The sequence below is a fragment of the Saccostrea cucullata genome, unplaced genomic scaffold, assembly GCF_032062105.1.
Source record: "Saccostrea cucullata isolate Sc308-1 unplaced genomic scaffold, CSIRO_AGI_Scuc_v1 ctg4646, whole genome shotgun sequence".
Taxonomy (NCBI): Eukaryota; Metazoa; Mollusca; class Bivalvia; order Ostreida; family Ostreidae; genus Saccostrea; species Saccostrea cuccullata.
This window is the reverse complement of record NW_026921196.1, coordinates 131,418-158,053: the sequence shown is the minus strand read 5'-3', so window position 1 is coordinate 158,053 and position 26,636 is coordinate 131,418. Positions and strand designations below refer to the sequence as shown.

Sequence of the window (26,636 nt, the reverse complement as noted above, 5' to 3'; positions counted from 1 at the left end):
TGAAATGTCGCCATTATTTTATTTTATTTTCATATTAGTATTAGAATAAATGTTCGAACATCAAGTGAATCAAAAATATACTAAAAGACAAAGAAGTAAGTTCCGTGCATAATGTTCATTTTGAATGTGTGATCATCCATTACTCAGTATTATTTTCACAAACAACTGTGTATTGGCTTCCTAAAAACTATGTTTATATGTTTAACATATGAACACATGATTAAAGAAAATTACGCCATTTCAATTCTACCAGTTCTATTCGAATTCTACTTGATAATCGACTCCATTCATTTTCTCTGCATATACTTTGTCCAATGTTTCATTCATTGCTACAGTGAAGTGATTCTTCCAGTCTCCAATCTTTCCTGAAAATCAAAGACACATTTTTATTTTAGAAATCTGAAAAAATTGTCTTACTTGAGTTTCTTAGGATTTTGTTTGTTTTTTGCAGGAATTTTCAAATACATGTATTACAGCATTTTAAAATGTCTTAAGCTTTTCGAAATGAAGGAAAACTCAATTTTGATCAGATATTATTTCGACAATTTAGACGTATTTAACCAGAATGTACATGTATTCCTTTTTCAACAAAAACACACGTGATCCATGCATTATGAAATCAGTTAGTCAATGTTTTTTTATTCTCTATTTAAAAGAGGAGCTTCATGGCGGATTTGACCGGTCGGCAGGGTATGCTCAACTTCTCCATTGCACATAATCTCACCTCCGATGTTTTGGAGGTCCGTGTATGCTCTGCTCCTATTTTGTATTGTTTTATGGACTTTTTTCTTATATACTACTCATTATGTCCATATATTTTAATGTGTGGCAGTGAAATTTGATTAACTCTAGACAATTAAAAATACTAGTTGTTATTAGATAGCTGGCATCCCATTGAACAAAAATAATTCCGAGAGAAAAACAAAAAGGTTTTGGAATAATTTTCCTAATTATGAATCAAATTTAGATAATAATCATAAATAGAAAGAATCTTCATTGTTATCTAATTATTTGAAACAATGCTTTGTGTTTCTTTTTTCTTTTCCAAGCTCGTTGGTTGGATAAGAAAAGTTGTCAATGTTTAGTATAATGACAAAACTAAAGAGACCTTTTCTGTAGACTGTAGGATTTTCATTCAGCTGGAGTTCATTCATTAATTCCGCCATCTTTTTGTCCTCCCTGACACTTTTGTCCGCTTGCTGAAGATTTTGAAAGGTGCACTTCTCTGTTACTTCTTTGACTAGTCCGTTTTCATCTTTAACTCCCAAAAAGTCAGCCAATCTCCGAATCTCTGCTTCTGTGTTCTTTAAAGTATGCAAGAAACACAGGATAGACATTAATATATGGAGATATCATCATAATATCATCATAATAAATTTAAAGTGCCCATGCAAAAAGATCATAAAACAATTGAACGTTATAAAGACCTGCTGTTTTATACGAACAACTCTCATTTCTCGGTTAAATGTTTCAAAACTTTAGCTTATAAACTTATTCTAAGTGTCAAGGAAATAAAGTTGTCAACAAGTATTACAATGGCATAAGATATCACGCGTACTTGGACAAAGAATGACATCTTTTTATTTACCAAACACAATATTTGATATCAATTTATTTAACATATTTTCATTTCAGGAAACATTATACATTTATTGACTGAGTTCGAGGGCAACATGCGTTTTGTCGGACCCAAGAACCAAACTGTCTGCCTGAGGCCGTTAGGCCGAAGGCAGACAGTTTGGTTCGAGGGTGCGACAAAACGCATTTTGCCCGAGAACTCTGTCAATAAATGTTTTGTTATACCTTTCATTTTATTTTATTTATTTTTTTTTTATTTACATGTATTTTGTACTTTATTCCGTGATGTAACACCAGATCTATCACAGTTTAACACCAGCGAATGAAAATGAGATTAAGCTCCGCCCACTCTGTGACGTAAGCGGTCCAACATCTCTCCGAGCGGTCCAACATCTCACTCAGCGGTCCAACATCGATTTTTTTATGCCCGCTCAGCAAAACATTAAAAATGTTAGACTTTTTTTCGTATAGAATTGTATAGGAACAAATTTCTAAAGGTATAACAATTCTTTCTCTTTGGAGATACTTTTTAAATTGTATCCCTCAATTTTACTGTAACATCTCTCTAAGACAAAGAGACAGATATACATTCCATGGATATCTTGCTAAATATTTGCAGAATCAAAAGGATAAATTATGATTTTCTTAAAAATTTGATATATTGACATCACAAACGTGGAATACGGTGAAAGTGCATCGTTATAGCGAAGATCAAATTCAATTCATTTCTAATTATGCGCCCGGATCGATAGATCCCGGGCGTATATTGTTTTTGTCCTGTATGTTTGTCTGTTTATCTGTTTGTCTGTGTGTCTGTCTGTCTGTTGTCAACTTTAACCTTGACCATAACTTTTGAACAATGAGAGATGAATGGCCTTGTTACTTTGACTGTGACCTATATGCTAAAAACAGCTCTTTCGAACTTTCGCAATTACTTTTGAACCAAAGGAGATAGAGACTTCATATTTGGTTTGCATACTTCACTAATTAAGTTCTTTCAAATGACATCCAGGTCATTGACCTTGTGACCTTGACTGTGACCTATATGCTAAAAATAGCTTTTTCGAACTTTGTTGCCGCGTGCTCATAGTGTTTCACACACACATCTTGTTTTTCAATTGAAAAGTCTCGCGAAAGATGTTCACGTTGCATTGGCTCTTCCATTAATTGTAGTTAACCCAAAGAATTTAGCAAAGATATGCGGACAATGAACACAAACATAGTTTTAGTATCTCAGTTACAACAATGCAAACAAACTGAGTAACGCACCTTATGAAAATTCATTTTTTAAAATATCTGTTATCCGGTGTATTTCGTGAACTTCAGCTCGCCGAAATAAACAAAACATGTGATAAAGGGGATCTTTTAGGAGTACAGGTAAAATGAAAATGATACAAGGAAATTAAGTAAGTGAATAGGATATGGGCAGTAAGCACTGATTGCCTTTGAATAAAAAATACCAAAGAAAGGAAATTTATGAAAAGAGGTAAGCATTCCCTGTTGACCGCTCACAGTGGCCTACATAACTTTATTTTTTTCACGATGACATCGTAATATTGTATTTCAAAAGTAATTTAATCTTTTTATATCCTTATTGGTTCAAATATTTCTTCTCTTTTTTCCAATTAGTAACGAGGTACATGAGTTATTTAAAAACTGTAATTTATCTTTTTATTCGCGGGTACTATTCTATCAAGTTCATGCTCAAAACATGTAAATAATGGAAATCTAAATTTTAAAAATGTTTTTAAACATTATGTGTAGGAATATTATATATATAAATCGTGAAACATTTGCCCCACCGAATACCATTCTTAGGAACAATGGTGTCAAGGAAACGTATTGATTTACAATTGTTAAACGTAGAAAAGATCACAAAATGCTCAATTTTAAATATCTTAGAAATATTTATCTTTATGAAAAATTTTAACTTTTTACATTTTATGTTTGTTAGTTAAAAGTAGTTTAGTGCTAAAAATATTAATTTAATCAATATCTATAAAAAGTGTGTGAAACCTTGAATTTTATTTTACAAAACTTTTTTTATTAGTTCCGTTTTAACGTCATTATTTCGCAAATTCTACAATCAGTACCATGGTATCAAACATTATCAATAAAAACTAACGTTAAACTGATTTTTGGAGAATTTTTTTTGTCCTTGTGTAACAGTTTTAAACCTTGAGAGGATTTTTTATTTAATATTTACTTACTCTTTGCAGTTTCTCGTATTGTATCATCAATATTTGATCTTTTCGAACAGTGGCTTCTTCGATAAACTTTTTATTATACTCAAACCATCCCCCGTACATCGCCTCTGAATAAATGGAAAAAAGACTTCTTTTCAAGATTTAAATATTATATAGATCGTTATTATTATTTTAAAAAAGAGAATTTGAAAAGGCCTAAGAAAATTATTATCTTAAATTCTTACTTCGTCCAATGTAAAGTTCGTCAAAAAAATTTTCAAAGCTCGGGCCAGGTAATAGATATCCACATGATGAAAGAAATTTAAACAAAGACACAGCGACATCTTTCGGGTTACGCACAACGTATACTATTTTCCTGCCTTTATCCACATGTTGTTTTGACAGCCATTGAAATGGAACATGGGTGCTCATGACACCATTATAACCCTGCATCTGACTCATGTCCGACAATCCCTCTACGAAAACCTGTTCCCTAGTCACCGTAGAATACTCGGCTTTTCCCCTCAGAAGCATGCCCATTATCTCCCATACCCAATGGGTACCTTTAATAAACAAGTACACCAACATGAATAAAAAAAATTTGACGGTGACCGTAGTTTTTTTTTGATATGAGGGAAAAAATGGATTATGATACTTATATATTTTTGAGTCATATGCATTTAATTCAGGTCACATACAGTGTATGGTTAATATTTGGTTGTATGTATTTTTTAAGCCCATTCAGAAATCTTCCATCAGCAACTCATTTTCTTCGTAAAAAAAACTGAGATAACGAACAATATTCAAGATCAAAATCCATAAACAATACAAAATAGGAGCAGAGCAAACAAAGACCTCCAAAATATCAGAGGGAGGGGATCAGGTGCCACGAAGGAGTAAGCATACCCTGCCGACCGGTCACTCTTAGTCATGATCGGGAAATAACGAAAAAAAACGTCATCCATTCAGTGTGTAAATAGTGCATTAACAATTGGTATGGAAAACTTAAAAAAAGGATAAATTGTATTTGCTGATAATGTCATTGCATCGACCATAGAACTTAAAATTGACGACTTTAAAGGAGGCTGCTGATATCCTTGTTTCATCAACTTGTTTGTGAATATTTTAGCTTGTTTTAGAAATTGTATATGCGCATCGACCGAAAGATATAAACTCCGTATGCAGGTAATGAAGGTATATTGCTGCATAATTAAGTAAGGGAGTTGACGATTGAAAAGTAAAAGTCAACACGTTTATCATGTTTGTTAGATAATCATTAGCGCCTTTTTCAAGTAAAATATCCAAATATGAAACAGATGTATCCGACTCTATGGTATCTTTTTTCTCAAGCTCACAGGGATAAATCGAAATGACGTTATAATTGAAATAACCATTGTTAATTGACAATACGTCATTTATATATCAAATGTCGAGTTGACGGTGAAAGCAAATCTTTCCTTCATTTTACTTGTATGAATTTGGACAAGTTCTGCTTCATATGAATACAAAAATAGGTCTCCTAATAACGGCGGGAAGTAGAACCCATGAGAATTCCAACAGATTGCTGAAAGACCTGGTCTCCAAAAACCATATAGATATTGTCAATCAAAAACTCAACCATCTTTTGGATGTCAACTTCAGAGTACTTGTGTGTACAATAGGAATGTTTTTAACAAAATAATTTTGCAAATGACCAATGACAAGTTAAGTAAATTTACGAGTTCTTCTGTTCTTGAAAAAGCATCTGTCAACGAAATTAAAAGGCCTGGACATTAATTCATCGTCGGGAATGGTTGTGCATGAGATTGAAAAGTCGTAAGTTTTTAAGCTGTCGGTTTTTGTAAAATCTTGTGATTTCAGATTGTCCATTAGACTTTTGGTATTTTTAAGTACATATGTATTCACATCTGATTTTCACCACTTCACGAAGATATTGTTGCATGGTACTCTTGAAGTTTCTCCTTCTCCTCTATACTAGAACCCGCTATCTATCTTTTTAAAGATTTTCATGAAGTTCCAAAATCCAATATAGATATGGTAATTCAAATTTATTTTGGTTGTTCGGGATATTAAAAAATATTCAAAACTGACATGATTTTGAAGAATTTCTTCCTAAGCTTTAAAATGACTAGAAGTAAAGAAGAAGGTATGGTTTCCATACAAATTTTGCCCTGTGATTTTCTAAAAAATGAAACTGGTGTAAAAGTTGAAAACTCATGCTTTTCAAAAAATTGAAATTCAATGCAGAAAAATCACACAAGTCATTTTTCTCACATGTGTTTTGAAATACTAATTATGACGTCATAAACATGTGCATTTTCCCGTATTTTCTTATAAAGTTGCAGAAGACACCAATTTTCAATGGAATTTTCTTTCAGATAACAATGTCCACAGGCATCGCCCACAAAGATCTTGAGATATGTGATTTGCTATTGAATTTTGCACAAAATATCAAAAAATTAACGTGGGCGACGGCTGTGGACACTGTTTTCTTAAAGAAAATCACCCTTGAAATGTGCCATTTTGAGGCTTTTTTGGTTGAAAATAGAGAAATGCTTCACATTAGTGACGTCATATTTGCAGAATGGTAAACCTTCAGGCTATATTCTTTACTGATTTATCAGAGTCATTTATTTAACTAATATTTAAGCCAGTTTCAAAACTTTTTGATGTCATTACATTTTTAGGGCGCAGTAAAGCTAAAACCATACCTTCTTCTTTCATATTTTTAAAAGAATGCATGGTTAAGAAACTTTTTATACAAGGACTTATATGTACTTTGATAATTTGTCCATATTTAAGGGGGTATTTATATCATATCGTAATTACGTCCATGAACTATACATGTATTTCATAAATAATAACATATGAATGTACTCAACCTTTGTGAGGTTATTACAGACCTGATCTTGGAAATGTTGCCAGAATTATAGCATTTTCTCCAAGTTTCATGTCCCTTATGTATTTCAGTGCATGTTCCGCGTCTTTTAAGAATGGCACAAGCTTGGGCAGGTACATTTCTCCATAACTGGGCCATTCAAGTTCTGATACATGTGTGTCATCCATAGTAGTTAGTCGTTAAGCTGCAGTATCCCCTCTGTGAATGTGTTTATGTGACACGGTATATTTTATCTAGGTCGTTGCGTGAATAACTCTTTTTTTATCAGTTGTACGAGGGGTTATCAAAAAGTTCGTGAACTAGAGCCGAGCTCGTTGCAAAGCAACGAATAGGTCTTCCGTTGGAGCTACAGACTAGAAGACGTAGCCTTGAGTCGAGGTCAAAAGCCACATACTAAAGATATACAAGTAAAAAACCTTGTAAGAGAAGCAACTTACAATTTTTTGCTAGGAAAAAGACTGTAAAGGAATACTAGTATGTTTGACCTTGATCTTTCCAAATGACCTTGTGCTAAGCAATATCTAACTCTCGTTAGAGCTAAAATTGAGATAAAATGAGTTAGGTCAAGGTCAAAAGAAAGGCCAAGTTCAAAAATGGTGATGCCATTAAACAGCTCTCATCAGTATGCATCAACATGTGAAGTTTGATAACAACATTTTGAATGGTATGTTTAAAACTGAGCTAAACACTAATTTAAGAAAAGTGAGGTATATACATGTATATAAAGTCAAGTTTAAAAAAATGTTAATGCAATTGCATAACTCTAATTAATTTCTATCAGTATGTGAAGATTGATAAAAAATATCTTGGAAAGTTTGTTTGAAACTGAGCTTTGAACTGAGCTAAAGGCAAAGTGTGACAGAAGGACAGACGGAAGGACAGAAAGTAGGAAGGATGGAAGACGTCCGACAAACACCAAATGCCTTGGCCATTTTCATGGCAGGGCATAACATGTCATGTATGATTATTGGTTTATATAAAAATAGGTCGTAACTTTCAGTCTCGGAATTCAACCCCTAAACTACATGTATATATGCATGTACAAAAACAAATCAACCAACTGACATTCTCTGCTTAGAAGGAAGACATTGTATTCATTTTAAGGGATGGGGTACTTATAGTGATGAGAGGAATTTAATCACCTGTCGGTCCATGAAACATTATTTCGGAATGTCTGTATACAGCTGCGTGGCTTTTCTTAGAATGAAATTAGTATTTTTTGAAATATCTAAATAATTCTTTTATTGACGCCGTGATATATTTGATAGGCTGTATAATAGCTGTTCGGATATAGTGCCGTTTGAAGGTCCAACACCTTTCTTTTAATATAACCAAAGGTTCTAATGATCTTTTTTCCGTATAGTCGAAATGCATGGGAGAAAGAAAAAAAACGTATGGTGTCGTTCAAAAACAAATTAATGAGTTGTGTTTTTCATCTACACAGAAACTTTTTTTCTTCTGGTTTTCCTTTTTTGTGAATTGCCTTTTATTTTGTTTACAACTACAAGCTTGCGTTTATACCGCTGTTCATACGTGCTACCAATGTGAGAGAAGAAAACAAGACGTCGTCAAGCAACAATGACTGACCAGATGGACGTTTATATACATTGTAATCATTATACAACCAAATATCAGAGCGAATCGATAGTTTAAGTACCTAGTTAAATACATAGGAATTCAAAAATTAAGGAAAGAATTTAATTTATATTTTATGATAAATAGGCAATAACGAATTTTCTAATTTTGTAAAATCGTATTCTGAAAGCTCTGGATGTATATGTTTGGCCGCTCTTCTATGTAAAAGTTCATAAATATAAAACATGTAATTATTATCGGCTGCGGTAGCGGCCAATCTTTTTGTGATTGTGTAAGAGAGTGCACATGGGGAAATGAGACGTTTTTTTATTACTTCAATAAAATAATTCGAAAATTATAACAAGTAAAAATCATGCGTAAAATATTTTAAAAACTTGCTTAAACTTAGAATTAAATGTTGAAATATATTTCAATTTCATTGTCATTAAAATCTCATGATCATCAATAATTTATGGTCATATAAAAAGAGTTTACATCAGATACTCCCCAGCCTGAGAGTGTGTAAGATTTGAAAAGAAATCTCTTGATTTTCCGGATAATGATGATGTGGTTAAAGTGCATGGTGAATAAAAAAAATGAGGAGTTTTTCAACTTCTAGTAAAAATTGTTTTGAATTTCCTCTACATCTACAAATGACACAAAGATTATGAAGATATTTTCTTTAATTTTGCACTGCGGTTTACAGCATAGCCTGCTCTGCAGAAACCATGAGCATTATCACGTAATCAAGATTCAGGGTATCGAGGCTCGGACAGGCCTACACCTTCATTTTGATGACAATAAATTCTTCTTATACATCAATGAACATGAATTTTTTTTAACATCGATAAATCTATTTATGAGCAAATGCGGTAAAATTATTTTTTATTTTGCTTTGAAAACAGCCTGAAATAGAATTGAAAAACTATTTCAGCTTTGAATATCTTGTTGTGCTTTCCTTGCATGTGAAAGAATTTTTTTGCTTTGCAGCCAATTTGATGCTTTGCATCAATTAAATTCGTACTGACATTGTACATGTACAGGCATGTAAAATATTCTGTTTATTGGACGAAATAGTATACCATTCTGTACAATATCATTTTAAGTTTAGTAGCAAATAACTGCAAACTCAAAAGTGCTTAATGTCATTTTGGATTTCCCCCTGTGAATTAGAAACGTTAACTCCACTTACAATTATCATGCATGTGTACATGTAGTTTAAGATTCATAAAACAATTACCACTTCAATAAATACAGGAAAAAATGATGTAAACGTAGCTCATGTTTTTTTTTCAGCTATTCAAACTTGAAATGAATAAATCCACAAGCGATTACGATTGATTTTAAAACAAGCTGAAATAGAGTGAAATTGAATGATATGAAAGGAGTTGACACGAATTCAAACCCAATTTTCCATTTGTAACTATCGGAGTACACAACGGATTTTCAAATCCACATACCCGCCGCTATCTGCGGACACGTGCTTGTAAATGAGGACTGGGCTACAAAATTTTAGACACAAAGTGACAAAGCTGGATGTAAACTGTTTATTACAAATACGTGAATAATAGTATATTTTAAAGTATTTTTTTAACGTTCAATGTTTATTAATATTAAAAAAAATAACGGAAAAACAAAAGAGTGATGGTAAAAATAAAACGTACATAATAGTATATTACGTATCACAAGACTTCCATCACTAATTATAATTATTTGCCGAAGCCCCTTTTCAATTACAATTTAAATAAAATACATTAAAACGGAATAGAGAAATAATTTTGCGTGAACAGGCCAAAGAAAGCGATCACAATTCAAAATGATTTTATGCATAAGTGTTTCGAATTACGATTAAATATTTACATCCACTGAATATTTTCTCCTTTATTTCTTAAGAAACCCCATTGCGTTCATCACTGCATAAACTATACAATAGGCAGGTCGCCTGTACAGATTTCTTAATCAGTGGCTGTTCCATCAATGAGACATTTAAAGACGTTCGCATCATTAATACAATAATTAATCTTTTAAATCCTACTTTAATTGATTATTTAAACAGATATAAATATAAACAATAAAACGCTTTCTTTGTTTGTTGTTACTGGAATGAACGGTCGCAGCTATTGCAGAAAAATACATAAACCGCGTAATATTGTTTAAATGAAAGATCGGTGAAGTATTCTTATTGATTCGATAAATTAAAAACATGATTTTCTATAAATTGATAGGTCTTTGTACACAATGGATTTTAAACACGATCACAGACACTTGCATTGTTTACTACAGGTGGCTGGTACACTAGTGACCTCGATCGACAGCGTGGGATTTCGCGTTGGATTACATAACTGTTACAAACATCTAGGCGATCTTGGAGATCGCCAAATGTATACAACTAATGATCGTGAATTATTCGATGCATAAAGTTAAAATAACTTATTATTGTTATAATAATCAATGTAGAAAGAAAGATTTAATATATTCCGTTTATGAAGACGTGTTCACTATAAAACTAATTTATGATAAATAAAAAAGAAAGACTAATCGTTATAAATAATTTAATAGTGAACCGTAAAGCACGTATAAAGCCCTATTTAGAAGAAAATTAACATTAAATACCATAGGGTTTATTACTGATTGAAAAGGTCTGATTTCCTTTCCGAATGAAAAACGCTACCTGTTTACCTGGCCTGCTTTCAACTACGTATTACGCAATACCCCCGGTATAATCGAACACAAAAACATTTTCATCAGATTAAAAAGGTGTCAAAGAACAATTTTGTTCGTATAATCCAGATCGAAATATTTACCGTTTTTGAGTTATAAAGCAAAAACTTTCAAGCTCCCTAAATCCCTAATCAAAGGGGCCAGCCCCTTTTGAATAGTATCATATGAAAGCCCTTGCAATTATGCACAACTTTTGTTCAACATGTCTTAACAAAATATTTTAAAAGGAAAACATGTGCAAATTTTCGCTCTTTTAGGCGTTCTATTTTTTGACCCCTGTATAGCACCATTTTGAATACAGGCTTGCGCTGTTGTAAACGGCTGGACAGAGGATAGGAAGGGTTTTTACCTGGCTGTATCACTGCGTGGCCAAACACAGTGTTAGGTGACTTACCAAGTGATACTGGTCAGTACTATATGACACTTGTCAGATCCCTTGAGGAAAGGTTCTCCCCTCCTAACCAAATAGATCTGTATCGTGTTCCACATGCTAAAAGAACGAAGGCAAAGAGCATCTGAGTCAGGTACCAGAGTTAGGTTAGGCCATTAAACGACTAACCAGTTTGGCCTACGCATCAGCACCTGGTGATGAGAAACTCTGGGCAAAGATGCATTCATAGATGCCTAGGGAGATGTCACAAATTGTCAGGCATTGCAAAGAATTGTATATAGATGTAAAAAAAAAAATTGTAAATAGTTAATCATATGCGGGACGCATATAATCTTGAGGGGAGGGTAATGAAACGGAAATTGGTTTTGTGATTTAGTTTTGTTTTAACGTTAGACCTACGTTTTATATAAATTCTTAAACACTAAAAAATATTAATTCTCAGATCATACAAGTAGTATGAAACTGCCTATTTACTGGGGCTGCACTGAGGTAACACATGTTGTGTTACGGGAACTGAGGGGACCTCTCTGGTGACGGAGTGGATAAACATTAGTTTGTTTCTTCTCTTGCATACGGTCGTAAGACCTGAATAAGGCAGACGGATGCAGGGGATGAACAGCTAAAGTGTTTCACTGTACACCAAAGCACGTAAGACCGAAATAAGGCAGTCACTTGGTTGTAGAGAGAGGTGGCATACCACAATTAGAAGTGGGGGAAGTGCCAAGATGCAGCAGTACTAGTGGAGTGGCAGGACTAGTGAAATTTACTTGCGGGAGACACCCGTTGACCACAGTTAGTGGTTGTCCAATCAAGAAGAAACCCATTGTATTTGTATATATTTTATTATAATCGTATTGGTCAACAAAAATCTGAGTTAACAGGTTAACGAACCTGAGTGTAACGCCTCGGTGATACAAGACATATCACCAAACAACAAGCTCGGCCGCGTTGCACGTTACATTATTAAATGACGGAATTTTCAATCCGTGGCCGAATTCTGCTTGTGAGTAGACTGTGTAAACTGTAGGGAGCGTAGTTATAAAATGTGTAGCAAAACCCGAAAGGGGTCGGAGATTTCTAAACTGAAAACCGGGTTCGTGTTGAAGTTCAGCATATAATTTTACATATAATTTGAATTATATAAACTTCCGTGACGAATACATTAGTATATTTCAGCAATTTTGTAAAAAAAAAAAAAAAAAAAGGTTAGCAGCTTAGAATTTCCCGGCCCGGCCCTGATTTTCCTAACCCATTTTTAACACACTTTGTGTTAGTACAAAATGTACTGAAAAGTTCTAATTAAGAAAACAATTTGTGTCTGCCATCGCAACTTCTCGGCACAACAAAACATGTTTCTCCGAGGTCGCTAGATGCGTTTGACAACTCCATCGCACGTGTGTAGACCAAGGCTGACTGGTCTTGCGGACAAAGGTATGTATACTTTGTTATGAGACTGGGTGACCGTAATGCTACGAACTCACGAAATACACCAGTTGACCCTGTTGACAGCACCCCCACACCACTGAAGCGTATTCAAGTTGCGGTCTTATGAATGATGTATACATGAGTGAGAGTGTTTTTCGATTTACTTTAAATTTTAATTTTTTCAAAAGAGACAATTTTTTGTAAGCAATAGACAGTATATTATCAATATGTGGTGACCAACTGGCATCGTGTGAAAATAGTACTCCGAGGTGTTTGTGTTCAGTAATGAAGTCTAATTCACATTGTTGAAAAAGAAGCTTAGGATATTCTATATTTTTCTTTGTGCTAAACATGATTACTTTTGTTTTAGAGGGATTAAATTTCAATAACCATTTTTTAGACCATAGTTCCAGAGCATTTAAATCTTTGTTTAAGTCACTTTCAATTCTTTTCATGTTATGAGACGAATGCTGCAAAGAATTATCATCAGCAAATAATCTACAAAAAGTAACCATATTATCAGCAACATCATTAACATAAATTAAGAACAAAAGTGGTCCTAAAACTGAGCCCTGGGGAACACCAGCATATAAGGGTTTTGGCGTTGATAATAAGTTCCGATGCATCACCCTTTGGTACCGACAATTCAGATAATTCTCAAGCCATTTATACAAGCTACCAGTAATCCCATATGTCTTAAGCTTAAATAAAAGACCTTTGTGCCAAACACGATCAAATGCTTTTGACAAATCACAAAAAATCATACAGCAAAATTTTCCATCATCAATAGCTTTAACAATATTATCATATGTTTCTATCAGCTGGTATACTGTTGAATGCCCAGGTAAAAAACCAGCCTGGTATTTATAAAAAAGATTATTGTCATGAAAATAATTATAAATATATTTAAACACAACTCTTTCCATGATTTTCCCAACACAACTCAACAATGACACTGGTCTGTAGTTAGACATCACAGAAGGATCTTCTTTTTTAAAAAGAGGAAGTACATTTGCTAATTTCCATGCAGAGGGAAAAATACATTCATTTAGAGATCTATTAAACAATAAACAAAGAGGTTTAGCAATAGTAAACTTTGCTGATTTTAACATCTTATGACTAATATTATCATGACCAATAGCTTTGTTTGTAGGAAGTATAGTTACAATATCAATTATTTCTTGCTCAGTAATACATACACTACTAATTTCACTGTTACATACATGATATGCCTCAGGTAATTCTAACTCACTATCATCAACACATGATACAGATGTAAAATAGTTATTAAGTGCATCTATTTTCTCTTCGTTTGAATAAGCAATATCTGTACGACCACTATCAGTTATATATTGTAATGGTGGAATATCAGAGGCATTTTTTGTTTTAAAAACATCCTTCAGTATTTTCCAGTATAATTTCGAGTTGTTTTTGCTAGCATCCGTAAGGTGTAATTCTAGATTATTGTTGTAATTTTCAATTGCATGTTTTTTCATATTATTAAACTTATTCCTCACTTGTTTAAAATTTGTCCAATCAGATTCTTTTTTGCTTTTTTGGGCTTTTCGCTTAAGTCTATTTTTTGTTCGAAGAGTTTTGCGCAGTGCAGAATCAAACCATGGTTTATCTTTGGGCCGTATAATAACAGATTGTTCTGGTATACTTTGTCTAACTATATTCATAAATGTCAAAGAGAAGTTTTCAGTTGCTTGATCAACATCTTGTGCATTACAAATGAGATTCACCCAATCAGTATTTTCAATGAGTGAATTTAGTTTGTCCATGTCTGCATTTTTATATACCCACACTTTGCGTTCATAAGATTGGTTTAGATTAACAGTAGATTTGAGGAAAATGTATGTCGCTTTGTGATCGCTGATTGTACTTTCTGTATTTAACACGCCTGAGTGAAGAACTGATACATCTGGGTTGACTAAAATTGGGTCAATAAGTGTGTTCGACGAGCCCGTGATACGAGTGGCTTCATGGATAGTGTTAGTGAGATTGTATTTTAACAGAATTTCGTTTATGATGTGTGTTCGAGGAATGTTAAAAAAATCTACATTTAGATCTCCAACTAAAATTAATTTACTGGAAATATCAGAAGCTTTTTCAATAGACCATATAAGATTATCCCAAAAGGAAATGCTACTGTTTGGTGGACGATATACACAGCACAGAAGAAAATTACAGGTGGGTACACACACTTCTAACCAGATACATTCTATTGAAATAGGTTCAAGATCATCACGTCTAATGGCTCGAAGAGATTCTGATATATAAACAATAATTCCCCCTCCATGCGAATTCCTATCTTTTCTAAATATTGTATTAAATCCCTCAATTGAAAGTTCGCTATTACTTATATTATTGTCCAAATGTGTTTCTGTAAAGCATAAGATATCGAAGTCAGTTACATAAGTATTTAAACTTTCTATTTTGTTTCTAATACTCCTAATGTTAAGATGAAAAATATCTAAACTATGAATAGAAGCACCAATCGGACCAGGGTTAGTTTCAATGTCGCCGGACAATAATAATAGAAAATGTATAATTTGCAGGCAAAAAAATACATGGATAGAGCTTTTCATAATCTGGTTTGTTATACATTTGGACCTGTGAAGGTAATAATTATACAATTGTAATAGGTGCGAAAATACTTTTCTAAAATCAAATATACAAAATAACATTGATTTGACTGTGCATCTAGTTTTTGAATAATAGATTCCTATTGCGGCTCGATATTGTGACACTGTGTTACCTGCCATTGGCTAAAAATTCTGAACAAAGGATAAACGTTGAATATCGGAGCCGCAAATAATGACAAATATCAAAATCTTCTGAATGCATGTAGGATAAACTGTGACCATTATATAAGAAGTAAAAATGATAAGAAAACAAAAATAACAAACGAAAGTGTATATACAAAAATAAAGAAAACAATTTGAGAATGAAAACTGTAAACAAAAAGTAAAAAAGTGACAGGTGTGTGTCACTGAAGAAAGCAAGATGCGTATGGGCATAGGTGCTAAATAAAAACAGCGTGAAAACTATAAACATGACTCTGCAAAAAACAGCGGTCATAATTTGATAATGAGTATCAAAAGGAGAGATAAGGATTTTTTAGTGTAGATTTTGATTTATTATTTCTAGCTGGTCTGTAATCAAATCACTTATTTTTTAACATGTCGTAATAACAAATACACAGTGGATTTACTTATACTGGTCATCGTGTGATACATATTCTGGGTCAGATGATGTCCACTGCGGTGGGGCAAGTTCTTCAACTTCAACTTTATGCAGCTAGAATTGTAACAGGGTTAACAACTATAGCTTCCAAAGATTCACTTTATTTTGAAACGGGGTGGGAACCGCTTAGTTGTAGAAGACAAGAAGCTAGATTAAAAACAATGTTCAAACTTCATAATAATTTAGTGCCAGAATACTTAATGGACATCCTTCCAAATATGCGCTGTAACACATCTATCTACTCGACAAGAAATTCTCAAAATTATGATATTCCAAAGTGTCGATTACAAACTTATAAGTCTACGTTTATTCCTACTGTAGTTAACGAATGGAACTCCATTCCACTTGAAACTCGAAATTTACAGTCAATGTCAAAATTCAAATCTAAAATTAGTAATAAAAAATCTAGATCTGCCCCACCTTCTTACTTTGATTACGGTAACAGAAGACTTAATGTTTTTCAAACCAGACTACGACATAATTGTGTATTAAACAACGACCTTTATAGATGCAATTTAATATCAAGTCCCTTGTGCACATGCGGTAAAGTTGAGGACACATATCATTATTTTTTCGTATGTCCAAAGTATGCGAACGCCAGAAATGAATTTTTAAATAATTTTTTACAATTTGATAAAATCCACATACTAGATACACATGTCTTATTATGGGGGGTTGAATCACTGAGTGCTGCAGAGAATGAACGTCTCTTTTCTTTTGTTCAAACATTTATTAAGCATTCTGGTAGATTTCCTTGTTAATTACTGTACCTATATATTAATATATGAATTTGTTCAACTTTTATATATTTATACATATATGCAAAATGCATCAATTTGTTTACTTTTGCAAATTCTGAATCCTGTATATAGCATGTTTAACTGTGATAATATCAATGTGTAATTTACATGTATAGGGAGAGGGCGTTATAAGTATTCAGTACTTGTGCTCAATCCCTTTGTAATTATATTACAATAAAATATGTTCAAATCAACACCAGTTCCATGACTAGACAGCGCAATTTATTTTTTTTCATAAAAGTCATTAAACACTGTTAAACATATTAAATCTTAAAGTCGAATATCTTTGGATATGGGGTAACCCATATCTATTCTTGTCTATATATGAGGATTGTACGGTAAAATCTTAGGCAATGTATCTAGGGTGAAATTTAAACATTACTGCTATCTGAAATTATAGTTTCTATCACAATTTTTTCTCTTTCGAGTACTGCTTCTTAAACCTGATTAAAAAGCTACAGTGCAGAAGCAGAGAAAATTATACAATATAATAAAAAACATTTGTACATGTAGATAAGTAGGAATATGGTTAGAATGAAATACATGAAATATAACGAACACTCACTCACCGTATTCAAGCTTATAAGTCGATTGAAAAAGACAAAGCAAAATGTTGTCACGATTTGTTTATAGATCAAATGTATAGATATATGATAGGGATATGGCAGTGAAAGATTATTCTGGTGGATTACCTTTTTTTTCGTTCTTAATAAATAATAATCTAATCAGGTTTTCTAAATCTCTATTATCTATTCTACACTTCACCAGTTAAAGTTACTAGGTCATTAATTCAAAATAATCAAATGTCTATGAGAACATGATGTTTTGTTTCAAAATCTACAAATGAAAAAAAAACAACAGTCTTTCTAAAGATGAAATGTATAAATGCAACTAACATTGAACAAGAGAAACCAATGCATTGATAAAAAAAATACGAAAGAAAAACAAAGAATGATAACTCTCTTAGCTGATACATGAATACTCTAAACCAGAGGTTTTCTTTCTTACCATTATTATATTGGATAGCAAAACTTCTTTGAAAATCTCTTCCAGTAAATGTTCTACCAAGCCTCTTTCTTTTATTCTCATTTACATATGAGTAGTGGAGAAACTCCAGGACTAATTGTTACAATATATTCGAGAAGTGGTGTCAATCAGGTGTGGATACTCAAAAATTCCAAGAAACGTTTGAAAAAATTGAATTCAAAAATTTTTACCAAAATCAACAAAAAATTTTTACAAGTTACTTTTCAACTTTATATACAACCACTCCCCGCTATAACGCTATAACTCGATTTAGATATACAAATGCAATTAACAATAGCTATCTAAATTCTTATGTTGACGTTATATCCAGTTGAGCTTGAAATAAAAGATACAACAGAGTTTAACACATCTGTTTCATATTTGGATTTTTTTACTACAAATAGACGTTAATGGTTATCTACATGTAACAACAAAGCTTTATGATAAATGTGATGACTTTAACTTTATAGTTGTAATGTATCTTCATCACCTGCATACGGAGTTTATACCTCTCAGTCGATTCTAAACGAAAAGGTATTCTCTACGTATGTGCAATTTCTATGACAAGGTAAATTATTGACAGACAAGTTGATGAAACAGGAATATCAGCAGTCTCGTTTAAAATCATCATTTCGTATGTTTTATGGTAGATACAATGACCATGTCCGCAAAGTCAAATGCTGACTGACTTTTTTCATACTGATTGTTAGGCCATTATTTACACTCTGAATTGTCCATGGATATTTTACACCTCTGATGTTCTGGAGGTTTGTGTTTGCTCGGCTCCTAATTTGTAGTGTTCATGGACTTTTGACTTAAATACTGTTCGTTATCTCTACATGTTTCTTTGTAATTATTAGCTTTATGAGTTTGAATGGTGGGAGAGAATGGTACTTATCTGACAAATAATTTTTTTTCTTACTTCCTGAAACAGTTCATCGTGTGCAACGTGTATTTAGATCTGGTTGAAAATATAAAAGGTGACAATTAAATACAAATGAAGATATTTCATCTTAATTAAACACAGTAAAGTTACTCGCCTGTAAAACCCCGGCTATTATTTCGTGATAATACTCACATCAATGAATAAAGGTCTATAAATTGTACTTTGATTTAATGTTTTAGTTTTAAAACGTGCACATTTTTTGTGCTTGGAGATGAATTATTATCGAAAAACTAGGAATTAAAGCACCTTATCAAAAAGTTCCTATTGTTTAAGTATTGGTCGCTGGTACAGTACCGACCAGACCCAACCTGACACAAAGCAGTCCCAGAGCAGTCCCGGGGACTGCTTTCTGGGACTGCTTTAGCAGTCCCACAGCGGTCCCAGAGCAGTCCCACAGCGGTCCCAGAGCAGTCCCACAGCAGTCCCAAAGCGGTCCCAGAGAGCAGTCCCAGCAGTCCCAGAAAGCAGTCCCATATATAAATTACACTGAATTGTGAATATTTAATCACAATTCTTGGGTATATTAAAAATTCCTCTGTGATTGATACTGGTTCCCATATTTATTTTTTATACAGAAAATTAAACGTGAATTAATTATTTTCACCAGAAGAAGCTTTAATTATTATAAATCTTATCATTATATTGCCAATTTAGACTATCGGGATACTCTAAAGATAGAGTTTTCTTAAGTATTGGGGCTTTTAAAAAAATCTTTGTTAATTTTGCCAAGTATTATTTTTCAGTCATGAGTATTTTTACTGACATGACAATTTAATTATCGTTAATGCCTAGTTCTATAAAACTCAGTTTTAAGTGTTTTATTTGTAAATGTTAGAGTGTACATCTGTAAATCACCAGAATGGAAACTTCAGATTATGTTCAAAATTAATTAATCCCGAAAAAAAATTATACACATTTCATTTATCACATTTTTTTCGCATTAAATAAATTGAAATTAGGGTCATTGTTTACCAGCATGTTCAATGATGTGTAACACTGATACAAATACCCAAATAACATATATCGATTTTTCTGCCCACAGGCGATTGAAACAATGGGTGTTGATACCATCTTATAAACATTAATCGGCCAGGTAAACACTAGCAAAACAGAAAAGAAATAAATTACAATTCCCGGTATTTTCATTTTTTTGAAAAAATAAATATACTCTTTTAATAACTTATTTATTAATTAAAAGTTACCAGTAATTAATTAATTCCCCAATGATTATTCACATACATGTAGATTATGTTACGGGAGAATGGTAGCATAATTTTATTTCATAGTCATTTAATAAATTGTTGGGTTTTATTTGAGGGTTACATGGAATACTCTTTTTTTAGCGTGGTCCTTATTAAATGTGTAGCATTTTTATATTTTTAAATTGTAATGATTATTTTTGAGTACAAATTAAAATTTAATACTAAATAATTAAAAAAGGCCCACATGTAGCTATTTTTTTTCTCATAAACTTGCAGTTTATTTTTAGGGATAAAAATTTTCTCATGAATTCCTTATTTATCAACTTTATTTTTTTTTAATTTATTCTAAATACACATTAATTTGTGTCAGTATACAGTCCCTGAAAATATAAATTAACTATAATAATCTCTACTTGTTAAAAGAATGTAAGAAATCCTTGCTTATTAAACAGTTTTAACTCCTCTCTGCTGCAAGTAAACAAAACAATAGGGAGCCTGCAAATTCAGAATACACAAGGGGGCGGAGCTATCATGTCACTCAGAACCTTTTTCACACATGAGTGAACAAAGCAGTCCCAGAAAGCAGTCCCAGGGGCAGCTGGGACTGCTGGGACTGCTTTTCATAGCAGTCCCAGAGCAGTCCCATAGCGGTCCCAGAGCAGTCCCACAGCAGTCCCAGAGCGGTCCCAAAGCAGTCCCGGGGACTGCTTTCTGGGACTGCTTTGGTGTCAGGTTGGGTCTGGTCGGTACTGTACCTCTGAAATATCATTATATTCCACTAATAATTTAGACAAAATTTCTCCCCTTTTGTTAGAAGAAACTGAGATATGGCATGTTGAAAATTCTTTTTAAAAGCTTTTGAATAGATAATGCACTCATATGTATCTATCTTCAATACAAAAATCCTTACTTAGCGATGAAATTTTCCACTTACAGTCATTACTCCTTGCAAATATATTACTTGCTTTTAAGGAGAAACTTCAGACGCACTGTTCTACAGCATATTCTAGAATTAGTGTTAATAAGATAAAGATTCTCAAACACTCTTAGAAATTAACTTTTAGAAGATTTGAAATCGCTAACGTTTTTTCAAAATTAAGTAACATCAAAACGTACAATATCTTTACACTTAATCAACTACTCCCCTTTTAAATTTCCTGTTTCTTTAAAGGAACTAAAACAAGGTTTCTCATTGTAGAAATTGCTGTTGTCATCGAGTCATGTCCAAATGCTTTCTCTCTGTTACTTTGATATAATTTATGATTAAAACCCCGTGGAGATACAGTACTGAGAGATATCTCTTGCTTATTCATTAACTCACAAAATACAGTAACATCTGAGCCATTTATTCTGAGTGTTTTGTGTTTTAATGATAAAAAACCACTAACTATTTGATTGTATCATTTTGTTTCATCGAGCGGCACATAATAAGCAGAGCAATGTTCACATTGGCCAAAGTAAAAAAAATCACTTTCACACTTTTTAACATTGCCATCATTAAGCAGGGATACATCTTTTTTTTTGTTTGATCATTAGTTTCATTACAGAAAATCTTCATTCTTTGCTTCCATTAAAGCTTTCAATTAAAATGTTGCATTGTTGTAATACTCTCTTGAACCTTGCTTTAATATATTAATAACGTATGCTAAAAAATTTTTTGACAGCAATAAACAACTAGAAAGTCTCCTATTGCAAGCAATAGCGCATGTCGCCCCAAACTGGACAAGACTATCATTTTTTCATCACTAAAACAATACTCATTTGCTAAGCTTGGACAACCATCAACTCGTATCAGCCCTTTCAGTACTTTGCTTTAAAAATCAAAGTTAAAGAATTTTCACGTTTCCCCTGGTTACCATGGCAACAATCGATTATTTGAAAATTTTAAATGCGAATCGCACAACTACAATTACTATTCATTAAAGAATCATAAGAAAGTTTCATTATGAATGTTCAAAGGACATGAGAGAACACTTCCAGACATAAATCGTTATTTTTCACACGTTTCCTTGGCAACGGTACCCATTTTGAAACTGAATGACCACACAACAAAAGTACAAGCAGTGATCGTCTTTTGAGGGAAGTTTCAGAAAGATTGTCCCCGCCATCTCCGAGAAACAGCCTGGAGAACAAAAACATGCATACAATCGCAATATGTCGCCCCCGACTTCGTTTGTGGCGACATAATAAAGGCTAACTAACAAACAACTGACAAATGAAAGGTGTTTCGTTTTTCAGCCGTCATCATTTCTTATTTCCGTAGATATACCGGTATTCTGCTATCACCTGCATGACCGGTCTGACCCTCTACAGAGGGGAGAGGCTTAATTATAGACACCTAATCCCATCTCTGGAATTTTGTGGACATGTTTTTAAAATATGTGCTTAGATTTGTTCCGATTGTAGGTTGACATGAAAACTCATTTATAGTTAAAGATAAAAAACTTTTTTCGCGTTCCATCATGAAAAAAGCTCATGAACACATTTGTTCAATACACTTGTACATATATTATAAATTAACTTATACATTGTTGACTTCAAATGTTTCTTAATTTGTGATAGAACCAATTTCTCTATTGTCTTTCCATCGGATGAAAGGTGTTTAATTGTTTTTCTTCATCGAACCTGATTCCCCTGTTGTTCTCTGAAGTCCTTATTTGGATTTTCGATTAGTGTTTGTTATCTTCACAATTTGATTAAAGGTAATCTGCTATCATTTTACCTTTCTCTGAATAAGTTCTTTCTTTTCCATGAAAACACTGAAAACACAAGTTCCCTTCCTGGTATGAGTTTTTGTTGAAATAATGACAAAAATAAATAATGACATCACAGTTGAGGCTGATATCTGATTGTTGTCATTCCACCTTTTAATATGTCATATAATCAGAAGTCCCCCTTTTTCTTCTTTTTTCCTATTTTATTATTACTTGTTTGAATCTAAAAGTGATATTCTATCATTTTCATCATTCCTTTTATTCAGTTCCAATTCTTTATTCAAATCACCTTGACTCTAATAGTTTATGCAAATATGTGTAAATTATGCAGGTGTCATTGCTATATGTTCTTTCTTTCCTTTCTGCTACTTATTACTAGTACATGTAACATGCATAATTGTATATTCTTTTACTTTATCCCGATTAAGTTCTTTTTTTTTGTATTAATTGCTCTTTTTTTCTCTTCTCAAATGATATTTCCGAGGTTATCTCCACGCATAAGGATTAATATCTTAATTACAAAGGGAAATAATTCGACCTTCCATGATATTGTGTGTTACATTATATATACCTGTAAACCTAGGAGTCACTGTGTCGGTCAGTAACTATTCTACTTACCTTGAACTACGGAATATTTGTACTTTCACACTTGAGTAGTAAAAGAAAAGTTTATAGACCTTTAATGTTTACTGGTCAGATATATACACGTGAACAGCAACATCTAGACTATATATTGACTTAAATCAGTTTTATTTATTAGGTATATATGTACGTCACGTTAAACATCAAAACATCATCCGAAACTTATAAAAGTCTCTTTGGCCTGGGAAGGAAGGAATGTAGAGAAAATAAAACTTCAGGTGAACTTTTCTGTTCTATATATCACACATGTTTGCAATCTTAACAAGAAAATTTGCCCTCAATATACCATTTGCAGTATTTCCAATAACTCGCCATGTACATCGGTGATTATTTAAACATAGCAATGTAATAAACATTTTAATAGTGTAATATATAAAATGCATAAAATGCAAGCACAAGATTTCAAAAAGTTTATTGTATGAAAGAAGACAAAATAAACATTTTTAACATCTTTCTCTAAAATTTCATAGATAAGAGTGCATTTCCCTGAGCATGTTTTATTGATTCTAGAGCAGGTATTAAAATACAAATCGATGTTTAAATGTCCCGGAACTTTGGCCACCCTTAGTTTTTCCTACATTTTTACATTGTAGGTATACATGCATTTGATTTATTAGTCATAAAAGGTTTGAACTTTAAAGATTAAAATTAAAGGCAGCTCTTAAGGAATGATTTAACTGCATGGTCATTGATTGTTCAGTGACGAATTGTGTTAACAGCATTGGTTGACATTAGAGATTACAAAAAATAAAAGGTGAATTTAATGGATAGAAAAAAAAATCTTAAACTTTTTTTTAAAACGTCTGTATTTACTTTTCTTCAAATGTAGATTGCATACAAGCAAATGCAATAATATACAATTATAGCCTTTTGATGAGGTCAATCCCTTGATATATAGACCTTAGAGAAATCATATCGACCGAGCACGTACGAAGTGCGAGGTCGATATGCTTTTCTCTAAGGTCTATATATCGAGGGATTGTATTTTTTCCTTCTTTGGAATCAAAAGGCTACAATTGTTTTATTATTTTTATTAGTTAATAAGAAATGCCTTAAAATCCTTCTTTCTAATACTCAGTACCTTCTCATACAAAGCATTGTTATGTCATTGCATTATGACGTCACAGTAATGAAAACCAGCTGCAGTATCTGTTTTTAGAAACATCCAGTCTATAAAGACTATTGTGACGTCAGCACTATTGTTGCTTCATAGAAGAACGTTCCAAATTTAGAAACAGCAGGTTTATAAATTTTTAAAATAGAAACATCGAGTCTGTAGCACTTTTTATACTTGATCATGTGATCCAGTTTGAGCCAATCAGATAGGTGGAAAAATACAGAAAAATAATAATTGCTTTTATGAGAACAGAAGAAAAAAAAGATATTTTTAGTCCAAATATCGCAGTGATTTGTCACGTTAAGCTAGTTTTTCAAAAAGTGTCTCTCGTGAAAGTTACACACCACCTACACTTCCTACTTTTATAATAATCATTTTCCTTATCATATTTTTTGTCCACCCTGATCGTATTTTTTCCTTCTTTGAAATTGAAATTTCCAATCCTTAAAGTCTTTCTATGTACATGTACATCAAAATGTCCGTGAAGTCCCCTAAATAACTGAACTACTGTACGGTGAAAGTCCCAAACAATTACTTTTTTAGTCAGTTTTAAAAAAAGCTGTGAAAATATTGTATTGGTCTTGTTTCAATGTATATACATGTAGATCTATGGGTCACCAATTGTCGAAATACTTAACCACAGTCTTATTATTGGAAGACGACCCTCCTGATATTTTACACATTGTGATTCCATTTTTAATTTTATTCTTGAAGAAAAATGCTTTTAAGTAGTTATTTCCTTTTCATAAAACATTTATTGCCGCCAATATTTGGCTTGAAAAGGCAAAAAGACATTTTTCTGATAGTTTTAGGATATAGTTTAGTTAATTATTTAAAACTATCAATCAATCGACGTCCGACTTTAGAAAAAAAGTGTTGCTAAAGTTAATTATTTTTTTCCCGAGAGTCTCGCCTTTCTTATATTTTAATTTTTTTTAGAGCTATGAATGATGAAGTCAATTAATTCTTTTAAAACGGTTATCTTGTAAATCGATGCTTGAGCCATAAAACCCATGGGGAAATACCCGAAGGTGTACTTGTATAATGCATTTAAATCCACAGAGCTTGACATACTTAAAATGTACCTTGTTCACCCTATTTCTCTTCCTTGACACACTGTACATCTTTATTATAAGTTTACACTTATGAAAATGAAAGTTCTGATCCTACTTTCAGAAATCATTCAGTATCAGTGCTTATTTCATAAAAGCCACTTCTTCTTTCATAAAAATATTGTGCTCTCCTTTGCTGAGTCTTAAATTAAAAGACAAGAAGGAGATTTGTAATCATTTTATCTATATATTTCGTATAACAAATTACCGGTACATTATTTTAGTTCAATGAACATGAATTTAATTATACACACAGTAGAACATATTTTTAAAAAGATATACATCTACATAGCGATGAAATAATGAAGCCATTTTGTATCTGACACACATTGTACAACTGAGATCAATTAATGAATATAACAGATGAATTGAGCATTTTAATTACTCTTTGTGCATTCCGAGTCTACAGTGACTAGTAAAAGATACTGTGTTAGTTTTGATAAGGTTTGCTATTATGGTGACATGTTCACGAGTTTCTCATATTAACAAAATATTGTGGTTTTGTTTACCATTGCCTGTTGTATATATACACTTCATATACATGATTCTAACAAGCATGTGAAAGCTTTATGAAAGTTAGTTCAAGTATTTTATAACAGTAAATACCCATTACTATATCACGAGCCAATTCAACGTATATGATGAATAAACATCACAATGCACAGGACGGGTTACATGTATATGGATGCTGTACATAGTGAATATTCACATGTAGAAGAGATGATATTTTTACCTTTGATTTACATACTTCGATTAATGCAATAAAAATATTAGGTTGTGTATAAAACATATTGCAAAGCTTATATATATACAGCTTCATTGTCCGCTCAAGAGACTGGGGTTTAATTTTGAAAGTTCGTACATATATCTTATGTAAATTTAATACTGGCACGTTTCAGTCTCTTGCAGCGTATTGTCTCGTTTTAAACGACCATTTTATGATCAGTTTTGGCACATAGAGTTTGTCACAAAAATGACATGAAGTGTTTTATCACAGATATTGTTCAATGCACGTAAATTTAAAAAAGGGAAAATCGATACAAATGGATAAGC

General features: G+C 32.5%; 1 protein-coding gene across 1 annotated transcript; it reads right to left on the bottom strand.

The window, feature by feature from the left end:
• Window positions 1-8: 8 nt before the first annotated feature.
• LOC134259444 (sulfotransferase 1E1-like) lies at window positions 9-6,894 on the bottom strand. Its single transcript, XM_062742029.1, has 5 exons — window positions 6,668-6,894; window positions 4,010-4,327; window positions 3,789-3,892; window positions 1,109-1,304; window positions 9-365 (listed from the first exon to the last, which is right to left on the bottom strand). Exons 1-5 carry the CDS (start codon window positions 6,828-6,830, stop codon window positions 256-258), a joined length of 891 nt encoding a protein of 296 aa, XP_062598013.1. The 5' UTR covers window positions 6,831-6,894; the 3' UTR covers window positions 9-255.
• Window positions 6,895-26,636: the final 19,742 nt, after the last annotated feature.